The following is a 22,972-nucleotide window of genomic DNA, read 5'->3' on the forward strand; positions in this document are numbered from 1 at the left end:
AGTTGCCGCACGGACCAAGACATTTACGCACCGCTATTGAATATACCCGCCGTAACAGCTACAATTTAGAGGTAGGTTTTTGGAGGAGGCATTTACTTTGAATTCACTCTGAATTATATATTCCAACGGCAAAATGTCCTTAATAATGATTTAGGTAGTAGCGCCATAGCCCTTGAAGATGGCCACCGAGGGTTTGACTTGCCCGGAATGTGGCTCCTCGAATATAGTGGACGACCAACTTTACTCACAGCCGCAATTAGTGTGTGAAGACTGTGGTTCTGTAATCTCAGAAGGACTACTTACCACTACCGCCAGCGAGGAGGTGCAAGGCACAGGTAACGTTAGTAGCTATCTGTTCAAAATTGCATAAAGGCTGTTAACGTCAGACACTTCAAGTGATAAAGCTATTATCCTTTCTCACGTGTTATTACTGCATAGACAAGTTGTTCTCGCAGCAAAGGAAAAATGACCAGCAATTTGATGTTCATCATTTTCATTTTCTTTATCGCAGACATCGCATACCGCTACACCACAGCTGTAGACAAACAGCCTTGTCGAAATTTAATCAAAGGTAAGAATGGGCAGATTTGTCTCAGTATCCTTTTGGAAGATACTGAGTTTGTTTTGTCAGTGTGCAAAACAGGGTTTAATAACACCGAATGATTTCCAATGTGGCTGTGTCATCCATGTTCTGAAGGACACTTATTTAGTGTATTACTTATTTAGTAGCCTATATATCACCCAAACAGGCTTGCAGCGGTTGCGTGCGTTCTGTCGCATCCTCAGACTGAAAACGGACACGGAACAGATGTCAGAGACCTTTTACAAGCAGGCATACAGTCACCCCCACTTCATCAACGTCAGCCTTCAGAAGAAAGAGGTTTTGGTGGGATGCTGCGTGCTGGTGAGCTGTCGGCTATGCAACTGGCCCATCGGCATGGGAACCATCTGCAGCCTCCTGGAGGCAGACCCAAACCTGCTGGGTGTGGTCTATCTGCAGATGATGAAGACTCTGAAGATAGAGGCTCCCAACACGGCTATCATTGAAATGCTGGAGGCGCACTGTCAGGAGTAAGTGTCATTTCTACTTAAACGGGTGCATCTCTATGACTGCTCTCGCATTTGCACGTGACACGTGTTTTATGAAAGCATATACTCGGTCGATACTAATCTCTGAATTACACCTTACTTCTCTCCCTCACACACACACAGATACAAACTCAGGCCAGAACATGTCTCTGAAGGGTTGTCTGAGGACGTCAAGGCTCTGACAAAGCGAGCCACAGCCTTGATAGAGCTGGCAGCAGATACCTGGATTGTGACAGGGCGCCAGCCGGTCCCCATGATGATAGCCTGTACGTTCTTGGCATGGCAGTCCCTGAGGCCCACCAAGGATCGTCTTAAATACTCAGTCGACAAGTTCTGCCAGATGGCCAAAGTCAACCGGAACCAAACGGCTCCGAAGCGGGTGATGGAGCTGAAGAAGGTGCTTAGCAAGCTGGGCCAGGAGATCCCCTGGCTGAGGGTGGAGGTGACGCTGGCGAACGTGATGCCGCACGTGGACGACATCATGGAGAACCAGAGTGCGCTCCTGAGGCGAGCCATGCGGACCTACGAGGAGTCCTTGCAGGATGAAGACCAGCCAGACCCACAGGAGGATCCCCCCGGGGAACACGCCACTCTGGCCAGCCCGGAGGGAGCAGCACCATGCCAGACCTCCAGGGATCCAGAGCACCCTCCTCCAGCGCAGCCCTGTTTGGCGGCGTGTGAACCGGACGGAGAGCGGGCCCAGGCCCCCAGCGACGCCGGCCCAACGACGGGCACTGATGTGCAGCAGGAGGACGACGACGAACCCCTCGATCATGCGGACGCCCGGCCGCTCCTGGTCCCGGTGGAAACCTGGAGCAAAAAGTACCTGTTTGTCCCCCCTTGCGTCAGGCATCCGAAGAAGAGGAAGAGGAGGGCGGAGACGCCCATGCCCGAGGTGACTGGCGACGAGGACATCTCAGACAGTGAGATCGACATGTACATCCGCACCCCGCAGGAAGTAAGAGACTTTGTGAAGACCAAGGAGATTCTTTCGGAGGAGGAGGAGGAGGAGGAGGAACAGTGACAGGAAGGGGAATTTAGGGTGCACCAATACTGTACGTGTGACTTACTAATGCAATGTGTGCTTCTGGGTAATGACATTACATTTTACTTGGGTGGATGGATTGGAATGCAACCTGGGCCTATGAAATTAATTTTTATTTAATTCAGTTAGAAATGCTGGAAGGGTTTTGTTATTTTTCTCTATGAATAAAGTGGGAACTCATCCTTTTATAAACGATGCACAAATTAAATATTTTCTTCTGATTTTGCCGCTGCCCTCAAACTGTTTTTGTATTAAGATTCTCAGCACCTAGCAGATGGATACAATTTATTTCTGTAGAAATAGGCCTAGCTGAATACCTCCAGGGATAATAACCAGATATGTATTCCATAATTGACCTTGTTACAATTTTCTCAGTATTGGACAGATTCATGTTACAATGAAAGTAGTCTCAGTTGCCATGCAGGTATACAGTTTATGGCTGTACTGGTTATTGGTAACCAGTCATTAACCTAATTTTAGGTTCATTTATAAAAATATAAAAGACAAATATATTTTCTGCTGTGAGGGAGACCTTTTCTGTCATACTAATCAGATTTAGGTCATGGCCTCTAAATAGATGAATTGCTATGTTGAGCTTGTGATTGTTTGATGGATAGGTGGTTATTAGAAGATAGTTTATGATTCACCAGTTTATCCTAGTACATTTGTCCTGTATGCTTGCAAGTTTTTCCCATCTCACACATTCACACAAAGAAAAACTATTTGAATAGATTCTTGATCAATGAGAGCATTTCTATGGTCTGAAGGAATATGATTTGATTAGCCTCAATCTATTGTAATCATATAATCACATTTCTCCACGCTTCATGGTATCCTGCTTTTTACGTTGTCTCTTTCTGGTGTTAATCTTAATACACACAGTAAATCCAATCAATAGTTGTTTGTTTATTTTTAATAAAGAGAGAAATGGGTCGCTAAAACAGGCTTTTCATGTATTATAATTCCAACTGGGATTTGATTGCATAAAAATTCACAACATCTGCATCAAAACACCATACAACTACTAGTATTTGCATGGTCATATAAGAGAAGCCTGGTATATAATTCTCAGTAAAAGTTCACCACTCCCCATTTATCATTGACATTCTTATAATTTTTTGACAAATAAAGCACATATAAGGACAATTCTGGGATCATTTTGATGAAAAAAAGGAAAAAGGCTTTTCACTGTAAGCAAGCTGTACTCCAATATACACACGTAATATACATAATGTACAAACACGGAAGTGAATCATAACAAGAAAATTACAGTAATTACTGATTATCCAAAACGTCATTCCAAGCCATTTTCAGGAAAAGACAATAATTACCTTTGAGTCCCTTTATGCAGATGTTCATTCATTCATGCAATTCAGTCATGGCAAAAGACGAGAGCGCTCTCTTATTCTGGTTAAGTATTCCTTCACTTTTATATATTATTTATTTTCTCAGTATATATATTTTATAATCTTCATTCAAGGTATCCTCAGCTTCAGGATTCCACCTCTACAAGCCCAATCTGTTACATCTAACTATAGTTTTTAAGCTTAAAATGGACCACCTGAATTGTACCTGCTTTGGATGTAACAGTTTAGCAGGTATGTTAATCTATGTTACTGTTCAATTTTCTAAGGCGACACCTTCCTTCCTAGCCCGAGAAATCAGTCATATTGGTTCCTGAAGAAAAGCTACAGCCAATTAGAGGTCCCCTTTCTGTCCTGTCTCTCTAGCGCCCATGCCAACTCTGCCCCAGGTCTGTCACAGGACCACACTGGCAGTAGCACAGTGATTGGCAGGGATGCCAATGCGGCGGTGGCATTTGAACATCTTCCGTAGCTCCGCGCGGAAGCGATCGTGCAGCCAGGCGTAGAGGAAGGGGTTACAGCAGGACGAGCTCATGGCGCACAGGTGGCACAGCAGCTGGATGAGCAGGAAGTGGCGCTTGTTGATGAGGCGGATGTCGATGTCGCGCAGGACGTTGAACACGTGGATGGGGAGCCAGCACACCCCGAACGCTGCCACCACCAGCGCCACCAGGCGAAAGATCTTCCGCTTTCGGGCTCGCTGGGCCTCCACCTGGTCCCGGGTCCGATGCCCCGGAGCCACGCAGTTCCGCAGCTTCACGGAGATGCAGAGGTATGAGACGCACAGGGCAGACAGGGGGAGGACGTAGGTGACGAGCAGGGTGCTGTAGGCATAGACCAGTCGCTCCTTCTCTTGGCCCAGCCAGAATTCCTCACAGATGGTGAGGCCCTCCTCTCTGAACTCCACGTGGTAGGTGTGGGCCACGGCCGGAGCCACCAAGCCACAGGACAGGAGCCATATCCCTGTGAGGACGTAGCCACAGGTGGCTACAGAGGTCCGCTTCTTCAGAGGGTGAACTGTGGCGTAGTACCTGTGATAGGGGAAGGCCAACGGGGGGGGAGTTGTTTACTTATTTCACGTTCAGTGTGAATACAGTGTGTTCCCTGTGTGTGTGACTCACTAAAAGCCCTGTGTAATTTTCCCTGTTTTCACTTTTATTAAACTGGAAATGTTTGAGTGGGGAATGGGCAACATCATGAATTCATATATGGACTGATATAGACTTTTGTCATATTTAAAATGTCCTCTCGTGATCAAACATCATTCTATCGATACACGGTGCTTTCAAGCGGCTCCGTTTAAAATGGGAGGCGTCACACCAACCTGTCCACAGCGATAGCCGTGAGGGTGAAGACAGACACATAGACGGTGACCGGCTGGATGAGGAACACCAGGTAGCACATGAAGCGTCCGAACACCCAGCCGTGGGGGCTGAAAGCGTACGCCAGGGTGAAGGGAACGCAGGTGACGCACATCAGCATGTCGGAGAAGGCCAGGTTGCCGATGAAGAAGTTGGTGACGTTGTGCATCTTGCGGGTGCGGCAGATGACGTAGAGCAGCAGGTAGTTGCCGAACACGCCCACCGCCACCACCAGCACGTAGCAGGGGATAATGAGGGGCTTGAAGCTCTGCAGGAGAGCCACGTCCGCAAACTGGGAGCTGTGATTGGCCGGGTCGTTCGGGACTGCCACCTCGTAGATGTGTGCCTCCGTCGCCTCCCCTGTCACAGGGGGGATTATACTTCCAATCCAGCCACTGCCACTGCCCTCCATAGCCCTGCTAGACCCCTATTTTCAGAACCCTGGGCTGAGATGAGAAAAGGGTATGCTGTAATTCACAGTGCTATGCAACTATCCACAGATCCCATGTATATGCCATTCTGATAATGGAATCCAAATGACCTTGTGGTAATATTATATTTGTGGTGATAATCTCATCCTTCAGTTACCACAATGACTACAGGGTCTAATCAGGAAGATTGTCGTCGACTACGACACATTTCTAATGTTTTGATGTTAAATATTTGCAGGTATAAAACAGGACACACTTTCACAATGTTCAGTTGTGTAATTCACATATGAATAGATGACGATGAAATGTTAATTTTGTCCTTACAATCAACATCCTGTCACATAGAAAAATGCTACTGTTGTTGTGGTGCTCGAACAATAAAAATCCTTCATCAAGCATAGCATCCTCATTGATTGTCACGTCACAACATACTGGGCCGTTATGATTGTCTCATCAAACTATCAAACTATACAATTCAAATTCCAAATCTTCATGAATTACTGAAATTAAGATCTTACACTCAAACGTCTTACTCAAGAATCTGACTGTGACTAATTAAGTGAGAGGTGGCACAAGCAAGTGTAAGTGTAATCACAGAGAACATACATTAGCTGCCACTACATTAGTCCTATGAGGTCTGGGGTGATTACCAAGTGCCTAGATGCATCATTCATTAGATGCTGTGGCCTGGATTCTTATTTGCTGCACAGATGTAATATCTGACTGAGAGACCAATTGAATGAATCCATACACCTAATGTATAGATGCTATTTAATTGGTTCTGTAATATAATGCAGTTTCTAGAGTCCAGCACAGCATGTGGATAGGCAGTTGGATTCTCATCCTGCTGATTTTAGCTGCTGTCAGATGAGAAATAATATCTTATTGACAAATGCATAATCATCTTGTTAGAACTATGGGAGCAACACATTTTTGACAGAAAATTACTTTGAAAAAGTTATCAAAGTTTGCATTGATACTTCTAAGTACAATAGTTGGCTAACTGATCCATCTTGAGTTATTTATTGTCGATTAGTAGATTATTGTTTATAAATAGTAACAACTGAATGTCGACACTTTTTTTAAATATCCAAACGGGAGGGATTTGATTTGGTTTACATAATAATTCAATATAGCTTCGTTGTTATTGAAAAAAAAATACTGTGAATTCGCAGCGTAGCTATTTCTGCGTCTGCATTCAGCTGACTTGTAGTCAGTGCCTCGTAGCATATGGTTCTATATCAGGAAATCATGCATTCATGCAAAGATCAGTCTCGGCTATACGCACTTTTCTGAAATCCGCGTGAAAAGTGAACTATATATCAAGGAATGTTAAACCATAAACTGTACATCTTGGCATGAACTACATGATCAATATTAGGACTTAATTAAGGTTGACATCATTTATGTTCAATTAAAGATTCACATATCTAAATACATTTTCTACATTGTGAACAACTTGCATGTGAATTACATCGATTTATATCATGACTATGAAGATAAAACTAAACTGTCTTATAGAAATAGCACATTGGAGCTACATTCAATTATTTTTTATCAAATCTGAAACCTGCTTAGGCTACTGCTGACTATAATGTATTATCAAATCCAAACGTGCAATATTAAGAAGTGGCAATTGTGTTACAAGCTACAACCTATAACAGAAGAAAACATGTATGTTATTAAAATAGCCATACCTGGAATGCAAACTGCAAAAGTGAACTCCTTGAGAGGCAGTGTAGTAAGCTTACGACGCAAAGCACATCTCTGGACCAACGCTCAAGAGAGCCGCGCCGTTATAGGCTTTGGAGAGAGAGGGAGAGAGAGAGAGAGAGAGAGAGAGAGAGAGAGAGAGAGAGAGAGAGAGAGAGAGAGAGAGAGAGAGAGAAAGAGAGAGAGAGAGGGGAGAGAGAGAGAGACAGAGAGAGAAAAGAGAAAAGAGAAAAGAGAGAGAGAAAAGTAAGAGAGAAAAGAGAGAGAGAGAAATGGGTATCTGAGCTTGAAATTTAGATTTGCTGTTTAATTTAAGCAGTGATAGCCCTGTAGATGATAGCTATCAGAGAAAGCATAGACCAACTGATAGGGCACACAATATCAAAACCATGAAGATCAGTCCTTGTACAGCATACTTCCAAACTACCAAAAGCGTTTAGTAGCCAAAATCGGATAAATGAGTGAACGTTCATTGTCATGAATGCTTACTGATGTGAACATAAACTGAATGTTTATGATGAGCATCTCCACCATCCTCCTACAGTGATTGACAGCTCAAAGGAATGGCAATATAGCCTACATACTGTGGGCTATAGCTGATGATACATGGCGGTGTGGACCGGGAGGGTGTGTTCAGAGGAATTGATTAGACAAGATTTATTTTTCTCTCTTAGACCTCCTCTTATTCAGACATATGGTCTTAAATGAGTTCTTCTCTTTGGGGTGTATCCAGTTCCCAGTTACACAGTGCTTAATGAAGTGGGTTTGGCGCTTTGAACTACAAAAGAAAGAAAAACCTGATGCAGGATGCTATAGCATAATAGTTACCAAAACAAACAAAGCTCGGTAAGAGCATCTAAAAATATATCTCTAAAACGTCTCTTCCCAGTATTGAGCTTGTGTGACAGTCCCTCATAGTAGGTTGTGTAGTTCCTTTAGCCAAAGCGTTATGGAGTTCATTATAATGATTAAAATGCCAGGTATATTTTAGATGCTCTTACGGAACTTTGTTTGTTTTGGTAACTATTGTGCTATATACATCCTGCATCCTGTGACCACAGCTGTACCCTACAGCTATTTTAAATACAAAAAGATAAATTGTTCGGCATTATCCACACACATCGTGTATCCCGGACAGAACCGAAAATGTCTGCTCTTGTTTTGAATTATTCATATGCTGTAGTTTTTAAAATACATTTTTGTGTCTATTAGAATTGTCGATTGTCGCTTCTAATGACTTCTTGCTTAAATCACACTGCTTTTTGCACTGCATTACAAAATGGTATCTTGTACATTTGTATTTTTTGTAATATTTGTATTTTTGTATTTTTATATTGTAATTTACGGCAACTTATATTTTATTTTATTGTATATTTAATTCTATTCTAATCCCACTTAGTACTGCTAGTTTATGTACCCTTAGTATAGATAGTCCACATATTTAAATTTTAGGTATATGTTTATTGTATGCACCTTCCTGCCAAAGCAAATTCCTTGTCTGTGCAAACTTTCATGGCGAATAAATCCCATTCTGATTCTGATTCTGATTCTGATGAACTGGCTGGAAGCTGATTCTCATGAGATTAATCTGCAGATTAATGGGGCTAATGTAAACACTGTCATTTTACATTTTGGCATTGTGAAAATGAGAAGTCGATGGCCTTGCCCTTAAGTACTTCCAGCACAGTAAAGGTGGGGAGAATTTGCTTTTTTAATATGGCACAACATGTTATAAGATATGCAGGTGTAGGAAGACCGCTCATGTTAAACTGCGGTTTTCGTATGGTTCGGCATTAGATGGGTCACCAGAGGCTCTACAATATCAAACATCCTATTTCCCCCTCATAGGCCTACTGTGATTACTTTTTTGTTACATTTATTACGTCTCAGAACGAAATGAGTACCATATGATTGGCATAATTGTCCACTTAGTGTCTCGTAAATGCCATATGGCTCACACAACCCAGCCCACTGTTCTTGAGAATGAGAGCGGCAATGGCCTTCATGTTGGGAAAAAACAACAGCTTATCATGCAGCCTTCAGGATTAGATTCTAAATTCAATGTCAACAACCTCATGAAGAGGGCAGAAGTAGCCTACTTCTCCAATGCCCATCCATCAACCAATTTGTTTTAAGCACAAAGACTGAACCATTAGCATCCATACTGTCCTTTCACAGAGATATCAAATGGAGATGAGAAAAAACTTGCCTATGTGAGTAGTAAGAAAGCATGAGTAACACTGACGGGGACAATTCTGAATGCCTAGGCAGGATGTAGAACTGTTCACAGACTAGACTATGGTACAGTCGCCCACACTTTGCTACAGTACGTCCAGCTAAAGCTACCCTAAACTGTTCTTACTTTACTCTGACTTTATGATGATCTAGATCTTATAAGATCTTATATTATCTAAGTTTCATCTGTGAGGCCCAATCTTGAACCTGTGTTGGTTCAATGTCTGTTTCAGTTAGCCCCTGTGTATTTTTAGTTCTCCTGGTTTTCCGTAGTGTTCTGTCTGTCTCCCTGGGCGTGTGTTCCTTTCCTGGTCTTGTTTCACTTTCCTGGCTCCCTACACACCTGTCTCTAGTCCAAATCACCCAGCTGTTGTCCGTTGTGTAATATCCCTGCCCTGTGTATATGTTTGCTACCTTGTGGCTAGTTGAAGATGTTTGTGTGAGAATCCCTGCTATGTCAGGTGGCTGAGCGGTTAGGGAATCGGGCTAGTAATCTGAAGGTTGCCAGTTCGATTCCTGGCCGTGCCAAATGACGTTGTGTCCTTGAGCTAGGCACTTCACCCTACTTGCCTCGGGGGAATGTCCCTATACTTACTGTAAGTCGCTCTGGATAAGAGCGTCTGCTAAATGACTAAATGTAAATGTATATGTTCTTGTCTCGCAAAGTAAAGCCTGTGTTCTCGTGACCTCCTCTCTGTGTCCTTGCTCTCGGGTCCGCCCCGTGCATTCACTGACGTTATCATGATCGATTTAAATAGGATTTTCCTTGCTGCCTGTGACCTTTACATCAGACTATCGTTGAGGTAGAGCATGATAAAGTATGATGAAGTATGGCATAGAGATTGGGGTTGAACTATTGCAAAGGAACACCCAATTAGAAAGTGATACATTGATATGCAGGTCTGGACAATCCCACTATTACCATTACATTTATATCAGCGAGTGGCCAAGGGTATCATTTCATCCTTCTTCTCAATTTTACTTTGATCACAGACCGGATTGAATCTAACGCTGTGTGGCGCCTATGCCTACTTGATAAATTGTGAGTGTTCGTCTCTCTCCGTCAACAAAGTCGGGATGTCCATAGGTGAGGTGACAGCCCTCCAACCGGCTTGTCAGGCACTCCAATTTTCACATAGCTCTGTTTTATATAATCTGTCAGGATTCACACGTCTCCCTCTCTACTGTCTTGTGGGTCCCCTCGCCCCGCCTGTCACATCAAGGTTGCCTTTGTGGCCTCATGTCAAGAACAGGTATTGATTGAAGATATTTTGGCTAACACCTAAGTTGCCTATGTCCTGAAGCTGTTACCCTCTCTCTTTCTCTTTCTCGCACAAACACGTGTATACGAGACGCGCAAAGGAGGGTTTTCTACATTCCACAAAGATAATCCAAAAGAGTGTCCACGAATTCAAATTTCTGTCTTATTTGTCTATGCTGCGGATTTGTGTCTGAGACAAGACTGTGAGAAGCTTGCATTCACGTTACGGATGTTGTTTGTTTTACGATGTTGCTTACCTTCTAGCTTCTCACAAAAAAGCGACCCCTGTTGTGTCTGGCAGGAGAACAATGATCTTCCAGGTATGACCAGTCAGTTCCAGCTAGTTGCGCCATGTTTGTTGTCGCACCAGGGGTTGCTGTTTCCTCATGTAGTGCATCCCCTTGTGACACTACAGTCATCATAGTTCACTTTACTTGTCTCCACACTGTTTCAAATGATTCATGCAGTTTATTCTGCAAATAGGAAAGCTGGCACCCCTGCTGATTCAGCTAAAATATGATTTTTTTCCATCATTCATTTCATTAATGAGAGGTTTATATTGAATTTACAGGTAACATGTTTCGACAATTTCAAAGTAGTAATATGGATGTATAATGGATATAGTGGCATGATAAAACAAAACTTCTGATAAACATAGACCAATGAATGAATTATCATTATACTGGCAAGGGTTTAGAGAAAAGGTGCATCATTGTCCAACAACAAGATGATACAACAACAAGAATGTTTTAGATAGAAGACATGATGGAAGAAGGATGCCTTATCTGTCACAAAGTCTCCCAACATGTCAGTATTTAAATCGGTGTAGACATGGAAGAAGTAACTGCATATAGTTGGCGTCCAATTAAACCATTCAAAGCAATGTGATCTTGAAGAGCATGTGATTGGCAGGTACCAAACGAAAAAAGTATTATTGCTCAATTCCTAGTTTCTCACTCTCTAAATGTTTAAGATAATGATACTGTATGGTACATATCGCCACAGGTGGTATCCATAGAACTGTTGAATTGTTATCTGAATCTTTTGTCTGGTCTTTTTATTTTCTAAGGATCGTAGTCGACAAGAGGCAGAAATGAGTGAGGTGTTCACGCAACAGTTTTCATACCACAACTTGAAAAACAAAAAAGCTTTTTGGTCTACTTTTGTGAAAGATAGAAGGGATGTCTTTTCCCTTTCCTTTCCTGACCTTCATGCCCCTGAAATAATGTGTTAACAACACGGTCTGCATTGCGTAATTCATGTCAAGGGTGTTTAGAATCTCTCGCCAATCTGCAGATTGATTAATACTTATAAACCCAGAACCAAACTGAATAGTCACACCATTCATGAAGAGACATATTTCACTTTTCTTTAGCAATTTACAAAACTATACAGGAAAAAACTTTGGGGATACAACATTGCATTATTCATGGGTCTCATGTTTTTTTCAGCACTGAATTTAACCACCTTAGGTGCATGCTAAGTGACCCTCACCTCAACTATGGTTTAATTATGAAAATATAATGACATTACATCAAATCACACTTGTGCTTCCTCATTTTGTACTCATTTGATCTGGTCCCTATGAGATTTTGATGGAAAGTACTCTGCTGCCACCTTACATGAGACTTACTTGCCAAAGACTCCGGACTTTGATATGTCCTGTGGCTTGATCGGTTCCTAATCAGCTCCCTTGTGAGTGTAAGAACAGCTGTTGGCAAAGTGGAGAGAGGAGAATCCATCTGATCAACTTCATGCTGATGGACACAATGTGAGTTCAGATTGCTATTGTTAGGAATCAGACTTTTCCTCCACCTCACCCGTCACCCCGTGCACTTCCAGTGTGCCAGAACACAACCCCCAAGTGCCCCTGCATCAGAACAACCTTCCTTACAACATATCGATGTATTATTTGCACATGTTGTGTGTGATTCTTCTTCTTGTCATATATGTGAACATTTGTTTTCCAGACACTCAATAAACACACAACATTTTTAACTGAAATAATATTTGTTCCCAGGACATCAGGCCAGCTGGAAAAATCTTCAGAGAATAACATTAGATGCTTAATCCTTTCACATTTCCAGGTATAATCTGAACTCAAGAGAGGAACCAACAAACCTTTTCTCAAAAGGTTTGTTGTTGTTCTCAAAAGAAAACGTTATATGTAGATCATTCTGTGTAATGGAACACCATGGATTGGATTCTGATGTAGCCAATCATACAATCAGGCTGCCAGAAGCTTCTCAATTTGTGCGGTGTCGGCCATGCCCCCAGATCCTTGTAGAGTCTTCATCTTTCATTAATAGTCCTCACGGTCACTAGGATATTGGCTGGCAAAATTTAACAGGTTTGGTGAAGAAATGGAGGTTGTTTGAGGCCAGCTGCATTACTGGCCCTGCGCAGTGAGACACAGAACTCTGATGTGATTCAAATGAATGAATACAGGATGGTGATACATGTACCCCGGGCCCAGGTTGATGGAAGATCCATCAGTAGTTCATCCTTTTACTTAAAATGTGTTTTGGTCTCCACATTCAAGTGTTGCCTAGCTACCACTGCTATGATGACTCATAGTTCTGGATAGTGCTCTCCAGTAGACGAACTGTGGGCCAGCTGTTTACATGCATACGTGTGTCATGTGTTTAGCATGAGTCACAACATGGGACGTCTAACAACCTGCATAAAATCTAACTTTACGTGACTGTAAACAGTCCAGCTGAGGTAGAGGAGTTTATACAGTACACAGTCGTAAACTGACTAGGAAGATCTGTGGGTGAACATGAAGTACATGATGTACTCCCTGTTGCTCCTGTATGCAGTTTTATACTCGGCCAGGAATCTGTTCCAACTTTGAATTTCTTTCTTTAATATCTTATTTAAAAAAGGATAAGCTGGGTTTTGGGGAGTTGATAAATCTCTACATCTCCATGGTGTCTATGTCATTAATTTATAAAAAGCACTATCCAACCATACTGTGAAAAGATAGGAGGGATTCAAATTCCAAAAGCATCCTTGCACATTTAAATGAGCTTGCAATCACACTACCAGAATCATTTATTTGAATGCTTATGATACATTGTCACATTAAGACAATGAAAATGAGAAAAATATTTCTCATAATGCTTTGGTACTTGGGAAGCAGTCAACCTAAAATTAGAAATATTTGTGCAACAACTGGATGATGAGCTTTTAAATTGCCAAAGTTGATATAAAAGACAGAGGGAAATACATTTATGAAAGATAATTATGAAAACAAACCCTTGGATACTTCATGATATGCATTATCAACCATAAATGGTTAAAATCAATAGAGGCAATATTACATCTGCCTTTAAAATGTGCCACTTAATATGCAATTTTCCCAGATATTTTTTTTAATAATATTACTTTCAAAGACATCAGACCAGCTAGACAAGTCTTCAGGGAATAGCAACAGATGCTTCGTCCTTCCACATTTCCAGGTATAATCTGTTAAGGCTGTCTAGCCAGAGCAGGTCTGTGCTGTCAAGACAGATCAAACATCCGACTCTGAAACAGTCCATGTAGCTATAAACACCTGTCACTTCCTTGCATCCTTAGGTCGAGATGACACAAACAAGTTTGACATTCTTTCCCCCTGACACATACTGATTTTCATTTGCACAATTTAGCATACAGTATTTCCTGGCCAACTAACAGCTATCGGTAATCTTTGAACTTGTGCCCTGAGGTTGTAAACTTGTAAACACTGTCACTTTCAGAGAGATCTTTTAGAAGATACGAATACATGTTGCTTATACACATAACTCATACTATAAGCTCAAGTGAGAAAAATTAACAAATGAAAGCCTTTTATTAATGAAACTAGACTGGCATTACTTCCCCATCGATACACCCACACGCTAGTTACATGCCAAAAACAAACCAACCAAAACTGAAGCGTGGGAAGTTGATCTCTTCAGCTTTCTCAGTGTTCATGCTGCATCATGCAACCACCTCTCACGCTGGTATTGATCAAAGGAAGTGAAAAAGCAGCCATCAACCTCCCACCGCTAACAATGGCAACAAAAAACAAAAACTGTCACAGCCTAAAGCAAAGTTGTACTGACACCAATATATAAACAATCATACAGGTGCGATTCTGACTGCCTCTGGATCAACGGGATCCATTTCCCCTGGAGGCAACTCCAGGCACGGGCCGTCGGCTAACGCGGGAGTGGGGCCAGTCTGGCTGGGGGCCTTCTGCAAGCTCTTCAACCGGCGGCGGAGACCGACCCCTGAGAGCCAGGGGCAGCCCAGAAGGGACCGGAAGGCAGAGCGGAACTCACGACTGCGGCAGTAGATGATGGGATTCAGGCCCGAGTTCACGTATCCCAGCCAGTTGAAGAACAGGAAGAGCTCCTTGCGCGGGACGCCGGGCTTGAAGACTTTGACGACGTTGGACACAAAGAAGGGGAGCCAACACAGGGTGAACGTTCCAATGATGATCCCCAACGTCTTGAGAGCTTTGTGTTCCTTGAGGATTGTGGGTCTTGTAGGCCTGCGACCTCCTGTCATTGGGTCGAGGTGCCCGGCACCGCCCCCCATGACGGCCCCGACACCAGCTGAAGATTCCACGTCGCTCTCACTGTGGAAGCGTAGCGTGCTCCGGTTTATCATTCCAACTTGTCGAGTGGCGATGAGGAACACTCGACCATAGACGAAAACCATAACCAGGAGGGGGACATAGAAGGACACCGCGGAGGAGATAATGGCGTAGGATGTGTTGGTTATGAAATCACAGCAAGTGGGCTCCTGGTAACACTGAAGGGCCTCCTTGAAATCGTGATCCCGCCACGATTGGCTCATGATGGGAACAAAGGAGACGAGCGCTCCCACGCCCCACACCGCGCACACCATCGTCCTGGCCCGCCGCTTCCCCAGCAGCACCTGGTATCTGAGGGGCCGGGTGACGGCCACGTAGCGGTCCACGGCGATGGCGCACAGCGTGCCCGTGCTGGCCGTCACGCACAGCACGTCGATGGAGATCCAGAGCTCGCAGGCCGTGCCACTGAGGAGCCAGTTACCGGTCACCACCAGGGAGGACCCCAGAGGCTGTACCACACAGCCCACCAGGAGGTCAGCACAAGCCAGCGATGTCATGAAAACGTTGGTGGTGGTCTGGAGGTGCAGGGTGCGGGTAATGGTGATTATAACCAGCAGGTTTCCAGACACTGTGATCAAAATAATTGGCACAATGAGCAGTGTCACCATGGGTGCGGCAGGGCTGTTGCTGCTCATACTGTCTTCAGTCAGACCCTCAGATGTCCCTGAAGCACAGGAAAGAGAAACTAAGTGTCAGCAACTCGAACCGTCTGTGCTCACAGCATAAAAGTCAATAGGATGTCCCCTGTCCATGCTCCAGCTATCCACTTAACAGATTGCAATTAAAGTTGGATTGCACAAAGGGAATATGTTTATGCAAAAACAGTGGCAACAGCAACAGCATAGACTCACATTCGCATGGCAGTTGGTTTAGACTGGTTGACTACTTGACCCCAGTTCCTAAAACTCACGCACAATGTCAGTATATATTAGGCTACCTTAAATTGAGATGTTACATTGTAACAGTATAACCTTGCTGACCAATTCAATAGCTCATGGCTGAGAAAAGAGCTGTTCCTTCAGTATAAACCATACCTATATTTCCAATGGTGTCCACAGTGGAAAGCTTGCCCTGGGTGAATGCTTTGTGATGCCTGCCACTGACTAGAGTATAAAATGGCTCACAAAATAAAACCGTATAATACATTAGTATATTAGATTCCAACTTCCTCAAGTTATCGAGGCTGGTTGCTCCTAGATGTTTGAGGGGCTGTGACATCACATGTTTCACTGTCGGCTGTTGCTTCCCAGAGGGATTGTAATTAAGAAAACATTTTTATAGCAAGCAATGAGATTTATTGTTTCGCTTGTTGTTGCTCATATGCAATACAGCGGTGACATCAATGTCAAATCCCCAAATGAATGAATGATGGTGGCCCCACCTGCAGGTAGTAGAGGGTACTACATACGTTTCAGTACTTCTATTGCTGTGCCGCGTCCTGTAATAGGCCTGCTCCTTCGTCAAAATGACTGTTTATGAGCTATGGGGCCTCCCTGAATGGATTACTACGTGCTTTACTGCCTTCCAAATCTAACTAACGTGCTGTTAAGGTAATTGGATCAAAAGACTGTGAGCTGACTCGACAAATGAGCAAAAACGAACTAATTAAACAAATGGACTTCATTGACAGGTCAGTGATGAAGACGTCTCTCTCTGTGGGCGGCAGAGGTCAGTAAGGTCTACATCACCAGGCCTTCGAGACAGCTCGGTCTCTAACTTAACACCTCTTATTCATGCAATAGTATGGGATCAATAAAAGGAACTTAGACAGGTGTAAAATGTAATTCGTCTCTGGTTTTATTAGCACTAGAAACTGTGAAAAGGGCATCATGGTTCATTTGTAAAAAAGCATGGGGTTTAGAATTGTAGAGAGTCAGAACACAGCTGCCTGACGGCAAGGGGAAACTGCAGACAAAAACCTATTATCTTGTCGCATGGTTGAAGTCATCAACGAATGACGTCAACGCCGTCCTATTGCTCTCCCCCGCAGAGCTCCAGCAGGATTTTGCGATAATCACCCGATGTGTCGCCCTAAACAATTAGAGGAATCGTCATTTTGACTTGGAGACCACAGGGAAAAAAGGGAACATATTTCCCCCCATCCACTTTTAGTACCAGGCCATATCTAGTAACCCGTTTCTTACCTTGATGAAGGAGTAGAGGGTCTTGCCATACATCTTCAGGAACTCAGCCTTGATGTCCAGCATGTCTACCTCAGCCCGGGCCACCATGATTCGGATCAGGACGCTGTCTGTTGTACCCAGACCCTGAGACAAAAGGAGGTGGTCTGGTTAAGACGACAGTTACATGAAAGTGACATGATTTACACAGACTTATACCCACACCATTCCATGTTTTTTCTTACACATAATCCAAACATGCATCATGATATGAAAAGGTAAATCACCTTCATGGATTTGTATAGCCGCTCAGCAAAGAAGGCTGGCTTGTTCCTCACGCATTTCACTATAATTATCAAACAAACACATTCGACATTTCACCAAACTTCAATTTCACATACATCATACAGACACAGCCATAACTATCAGCACCATGTGCATGAAATATAGACTATACAAAATACTAAAAAATTTATCACAGGGGTTGACATTAGATCAGTCAGACCTATTGCCAGGAAGACGTCCTCAAGATGACCAGACATCTCCCTTTTGATGCTGTCCTCAATAGTCCTTCCAGAGATCTTTTCATACTCCCCAAACACTGAGAGAGGGGGAGCAGATGGTATAAGGAAGGGGGTGCAGATATGTACAGTTTTCGGGTTAGGATGACAGTACGAACTTAACGTTATCAACACCAAAACTCCATTGCGAGGGGAAAGTGTTGTTCGTCAAATGACCACAGGGGGGGCGAGTATTTTGGAGTCACAAAAAGGAGGAACGACACAGAGATTGCTGCGTTGATGAGGTAAGGAAAGAAAATTATATGTCAAATTGGAGAGGTACCTCGAAGTAGGTGGTTTTGGTTCCTCACGCAGAGCACAGTGAGGAACTTCACCTCGTCTGTGCCCCATCGGGCTTCCCCGGCCTCGTAGATGTCCTACACACAGCAGTACGCGGATTTCACAAACCAACGGTTGCGACATCGGCACATCACCCAGCACATGATTCCTTCATCTGTATATGGTTTCCGTACCTTAGCATCCTGTACAGCCTGTGCTTCATTCACTCCGTTGCCCTCATCTCGCCCTGCCTGTCAACCGGAACACATTTACATTTATGCATTTAGCAGACGCTTTTATCCGAAGCGACTTCCAAGAGAGAGCTTTACAAAAGTGCATAGGTCACTGAACAGAACAACGAGATAGCCCCAAACATTGTGGGTAACCAAACATGAAGCATACATTGTGAAAAACAAATAAGTCCCACAGACATACACTCAGGTTAGCACAAATACATGGCTGTACAGGACTGGGATGAGAGAGTCAATGATACATTAGAGGAAGTAGGCCTGACTGTTTTCCTGATAAAACGGTAACAATGGAATTCCTCTGATGGAATGAGGAAAGGTCATCTAGGTGTGTATTTGCAATAGATTAGAGTTTACATCATGGGTCAAGCTGGGGGGGGGGAGGTCATAAACAGAGTGTGATTTACCGTGAGAAGTGAGACTAGAACTCTCTGGAACATTCCTGATGTATCACCACAGATATCATCTTCCAAACTCTTCTCGTATTCTGCCGTCCAAAAGACAGGAAATCAATAATAGCGATACAATTGCAACCAACTCAAACAGCATGTTAAGAGTACAACTAACCAGAAAACTAGAAACTTTCTTTGCAAAAAAAAACATGAATTATTGTGTTCATATTCTGTCTCAATGTCCATCAATAGGCCCAATATTGTCAGATCGGATATAATCCACATTGTGCTGAACTCAGAAATTTGCCTATAGAAATGTCTTAATCAGCATGCGATTTGTTTGAGATGGCTTAAAGAGACAGTGTAGCTACCTTTTTTATAGAAGGCGGTGATGGCTCTCATTTCAGCATTTGTCCTTGAGGCAAGGATGTCAATCAGACCGGCTTCCTCAGTTCCAGCACCCTGATATTCAGGGAGGAGATAAACAGCATGATATAGTGTACTGATGCTACAGTAGTAAATGCATGTAAAAATCCAGTAACAGCCACTGTGGGAATGGAGGGTAACAGTGTCTAACCTTGATGGCGTTTTTCAGCTCATAGGCATCATACACAGGAGCCAGCATCAGAAGACCCAGGACCACTTTCTCAAAGTTGCCCGTCAACTCGGAACGCAGTTCATCATTCAGGTCCTATGAAGAACGAAAGAAATGTGGCGATGGGACGGAGAAAAGGAAAACAATCTCCTTGTGCCTGCTCAAAAAAGGATTGAAGTTCATTTCCACGAGACAATTCGACGCCATGTCGAAAGAGGCACGTTGCATTTAAGATAACATACGGCCTAACAAGAGTGGTTCACAGTGATCAGAAACAAGGCTATGGTCTCCAGGGTGTGGTTGCGGAAACATTGGACGTTGGCGTTTATGAAAGACAGGCTGTTCCTTGACAGCTAGCCAATGACTGCGTCCGGGTCTCTCCTGCCATGACTCACCGTTTCTGTCCGCAAGGATTCCACTTGCAATCTTTGCTCTTCCCTCTGGCCTATGCGGTCATACAACCGACGGATATCTTCATCAACAATTCCCTGTCTATGCCACTGTCTGTAAGCTCACTATCTCAGTGCCAGTATAGTAAACAGAAACAAAACTTCCCTTTATTTAGTTAATATATTGAGCAAGATTAGGGGTTTAACGCGGCGATAAACTAGCCTCTGTTTCCTGTCAACATACAGCCGATATGCATCTGTGTGTAAAAGGTTAATAGTTAGCCAGCGTTACCATCTGCCCAACCTGCCGCACCCATATACGCAAATACAGTCACAAGTAAAGAAGTCATTAGAGACAGCAGCCATCTCTATTTTAGAGTATGCGTACAGCTGGTCTTTGGGAAAAAAAAAACTGTAAACGTGCCAATTGACATTAGCTATGATTGTGTAAAATGCTACGAGCGTATCACACCTTGCCGACGGTCTGCTTGTAAGCCTCCTTGATGCGTTGCCTCTGAGCAATCGTACGATGAGACAGGATGTCAACGACAGCTGCCTCGTCAGTGCCTGGAGAAAAAAAGTTCACAAAAGTTTTTATAGGTTAGCATAGGTTTATAAAAGGTTATTATAGGTTATTTCAGCTATTGGTTGCATTATCAGCAATATTGCACTATTGTACTTCACTTGTCTTACGTTAGTATAGGTTTATAAGGTTAGTATAGGTTATTATGTGTATTTAGAGGTTTAGTATACTGTATTGAATATTGTATATTAGGAGGTTTACTATATTTTAGCTTATCATAGATGTAATCTATGTTCTGTGTACTTATATGTGATGTTATGCCAGGTTGCTTTGCGTTGTCTTGTCCTACGAATTTCAGTGCCAAGTCTGACCCTGTGTTGTTCTGTGCATCTGACAATAAAGACTTGAACTTGATATTCCCTCACTTTTTATCCTGCTGTTAAAAAGGTCATTTACAACATTAACCATGTTTTTGCTTTGAGGACATGTGACAAGATTGCTTTTCAATTATGTTCTATAAGGTACAGTGGTTCATGACCATTCGGAATTCAGCCTGAAATAAACCTGCATGAATGTGAGAGGGTCAGGCACTGTTCACAAGAAGTGATCCATCTAAAACTAGAGTCAGGCGAAGGTGATTACAAATCCCTAACTTCATCAGCATTCCATGCATGGTGCCATGATTCACCAAATTGAAAAAACCTTTGAGGACTTTACTACACAGTGTTGCCCTGTAAGCTACCATCTAACAATAGACAAAGCCAACACCAGACTGAGGAGAAAGACAATCAACAACGAAAATGTAAGGCAATAAGACATGACTATACCATAACGCTTCTCAACACGGTTGAAAACAGAAACGTTGAAGGGGTCAACTGAAGAGGAACGAATGAGGTCATACAATGGAAACCACTGCAGCCTAGATTTTTTATTTCCACAAATGCAGTGCCGTCTCTTGTGCAGGACAGCTCTTTCCTACTGCTCTACACTCAAGTGGAGTTTAAGGATAGAATCAGGACACTAAGGGCACGGAATATAATCAAGCTAAAAGACAATGCTTCTATTATGCAGGCCTACTTTATTTGTTTTTATCTGGAGAGGGGTAACTTACCGGCCCCCTTCATGGCTCCTCTCAGACGTTGGACATCCTCCTCTGGGTTGAAACCAGAAGCCTCTGTGACAGTGCCCCGATTGCCAATCTGGAGTGACACATCATAATGGCAAACAATACATTTAGACATACACTGCGGTCACGCTTTGATGCAATACTCTAATAATCATGGCTAAAGTATCTGTGAATAAAGTTTGGAAATACAAAAGCACAGTATTAAGCACCCGCCACTGTTTCTATGTTTATAAGATACCCGTGATTGGGAAAGTTACCCTGCCACATTTTGGAACTGCTGTGACATCAGTTTTCAGGAATCATAAGTAACTTATGATTATATAATATTGAAATAATATTATATTGATAATGGCTCCTCATTTCAAACTCATTATGCATACATTAAAAAGTTTAGTGTCTGTGTTGGGAAGGACTTACTGCCGCCATGGTAATGGAGATATAAGAGTCCAAACAAAAGAAATGGAAAGAGCTAGAAAAAAGGAAAATCACTTTTGAATACATTATTCATGAAGTTACATCAACTAGTTACAAAGTAAGGGGTTGATGTATCAAGCATAAATCATGGTCACTTTATAGTTCAGTAGGGTTTTCTTTGGCAGGTAACTTAAGCCAACTTCCTATACTTATTCATCATTAGTCTCTCATTAATAGTGCATGCAATATTCTAAAAGCGTTTTTTCCGTGATCGCGTTCAATTGTCCTCTGTGTGTGTCATTAAAACAAAGACCTTCTCATAAGTCACCCGAATCGTTGGGGGACTCCTCATTAGTCCACTCCACTTGGCAGATTCTCTGAGATCATCTTACCAACAATCACGAATTGACCCCGTAATCAAAAGTATTTTAACCCAGGTCTCGTTCTTTCAATTCAAACGATAGGCCCAACATAACGAATATGCGAAGAAGTGTCAATTTATGTTAAACGGATATATATATATTTTTTTTAACTTTTGCTTAAAAGTAAATGTATGCTTCTGGGACCTTTTTCCCAAGTGTGTGGGTAAGTTAACGTTGGTTAACACAAATAGTGTTGGTGTCGCCTACTCGATACAACATGATCGATGAACTTCACTGAAGTGACTCCAAATTACATTGTGTCATTCTAAGTTAACCCACTGCCACGTTAGCAGGGTCTTGGTGGACGATCTGCTCAATCTTGAGAAGTTATAGGCGATAAGTTCTACATTGAATTTACTTTTATTTTTATACTTAGGCTAATACTTGCTAGAACTCTCCAAGGCAATGTCCACTACCCGGAAATTTGTTCGTCAAGCAACCTTTCTTTTCTCATAGACACACCCTTCAACTAGCGTAAATCTTTTCAAGAGGGAACGTCAATGTTAGAATCATTGTAACATTTATCTGCGGTAACACTAACCTTCGAGACTTCTATTGTTCCAAAAAGTTCTGAGGTGTGAAGTCGCTTCAGAGTGTCGCTTCAGGGTGTAACGTATGTAACTTGGCGTGTAACATCCACCTTTATGGATACGAACTGTAAAACCTCCCCTTGGATCCCACCCCTTTATGCTGCATTCAGCACCGCAGACTTTAGTGGACCTCAGATCAGCTGACAACTCTCAAAACCAAAATCCACTCATACACGAATGAATGAAGA

The 22,972-nt window shown here is 42.8% G+C and overlaps 4 protein-coding genes across 4 annotated transcripts; 1 reads left to right on the forward strand and 3 right to left on the reverse strand.

Moving 5' to 3' along the window:
- Positions 1–2: 2 nt before the first annotated feature.
- Positions 3–2,934, forward strand: brf2 (BRF2 RNA polymerase III transcription initiation factor subunit). Its single transcript, XM_062484589.1, has 4 exons — positions 3–335; positions 512–571; positions 750–1,071; positions 1,213–2,934. Exons 1-4 carry the CDS (start codon positions 179–181, stop codon positions 2,111–2,113), a joined length of 1,440 nt encoding a protein of 479 aa, XP_062340573.1. The 5' UTR covers positions 3–178; the 3' UTR covers positions 2,114–2,934.
- A 176-nt stretch (positions 2,935–3,110) lies between these two features.
- On the reverse strand, positions 3,111–7,054 carry prlhr2b (prolactin releasing hormone receptor 2b). Its single transcript, XM_062484216.1, has 3 exons — positions 6,988–7,054; positions 4,823–5,305; positions 3,111–4,529 (listed from the first exon to the last, which is right to left on the reverse strand). The coding sequence occupies exons 2-3, from the start codon at positions 5,269–5,271 to the stop codon at positions 3,893–3,895; spliced, it is 1,086 nt and encodes a 361-aa protein (XP_062340200.1). The 5' UTR covers positions 5,272–5,305; positions 6,988–7,054; the 3' UTR covers positions 3,111–3,892.
- A 6,490-nt stretch (positions 7,055–13,544) lies between these two features.
- On the reverse strand, positions 13,545–15,861 carry LOC134038639 (beta-2 adrenergic receptor-like). The gene has a single exon (XM_062484134.1). It carries the CDS (start codon positions 15,759–15,761, stop codon positions 14,607–14,609), a length of 1,155 nt encoding a protein of 384 aa, XP_062340118.1. The 5' UTR covers positions 15,762–15,861; the 3' UTR covers positions 13,545–14,606.
- Positions 15,862–16,900: 1,039 nt separating this feature from the next.
- Positions 16,901–22,888, reverse strand: anxa4 (annexin A4). Its single transcript, XM_062483831.1, has 13 exons — positions 22,736–22,888; positions 21,776–21,827; positions 21,344–21,431; positions 20,182–20,276; positions 19,303–19,416; positions 19,097–19,187; positions 18,741–18,820; positions 18,280–18,336; positions 18,090–18,183; positions 17,752–17,847; positions 17,534–17,592; positions 17,271–17,393; positions 16,901–17,157 (listed from the first exon to the last, which is right to left on the reverse strand). The coding sequence occupies exons 2-13, from the start codon at positions 21,782–21,784 to the stop codon at positions 17,098–17,100; spliced, it is 966 nt and encodes a 321-aa protein (XP_062339815.1). The 5' UTR covers positions 21,785–21,827; positions 22,736–22,888; the 3' UTR covers positions 16,901–17,097.
- Between the last annotated feature and the right edge of the window lie 84 nt (positions 22,889–22,972).

This window comes from Osmerus eperlanus, chromosome 18 (genome assembly GCF_963692335.1).
Source record: "Osmerus eperlanus chromosome 18, fOsmEpe2.1, whole genome shotgun sequence".
NCBI classification, from domain to species: domain Eukaryota; kingdom Metazoa; phylum Chordata; class Actinopteri; order Osmeriformes; family Osmeridae; genus Osmerus; species Osmerus eperlanus.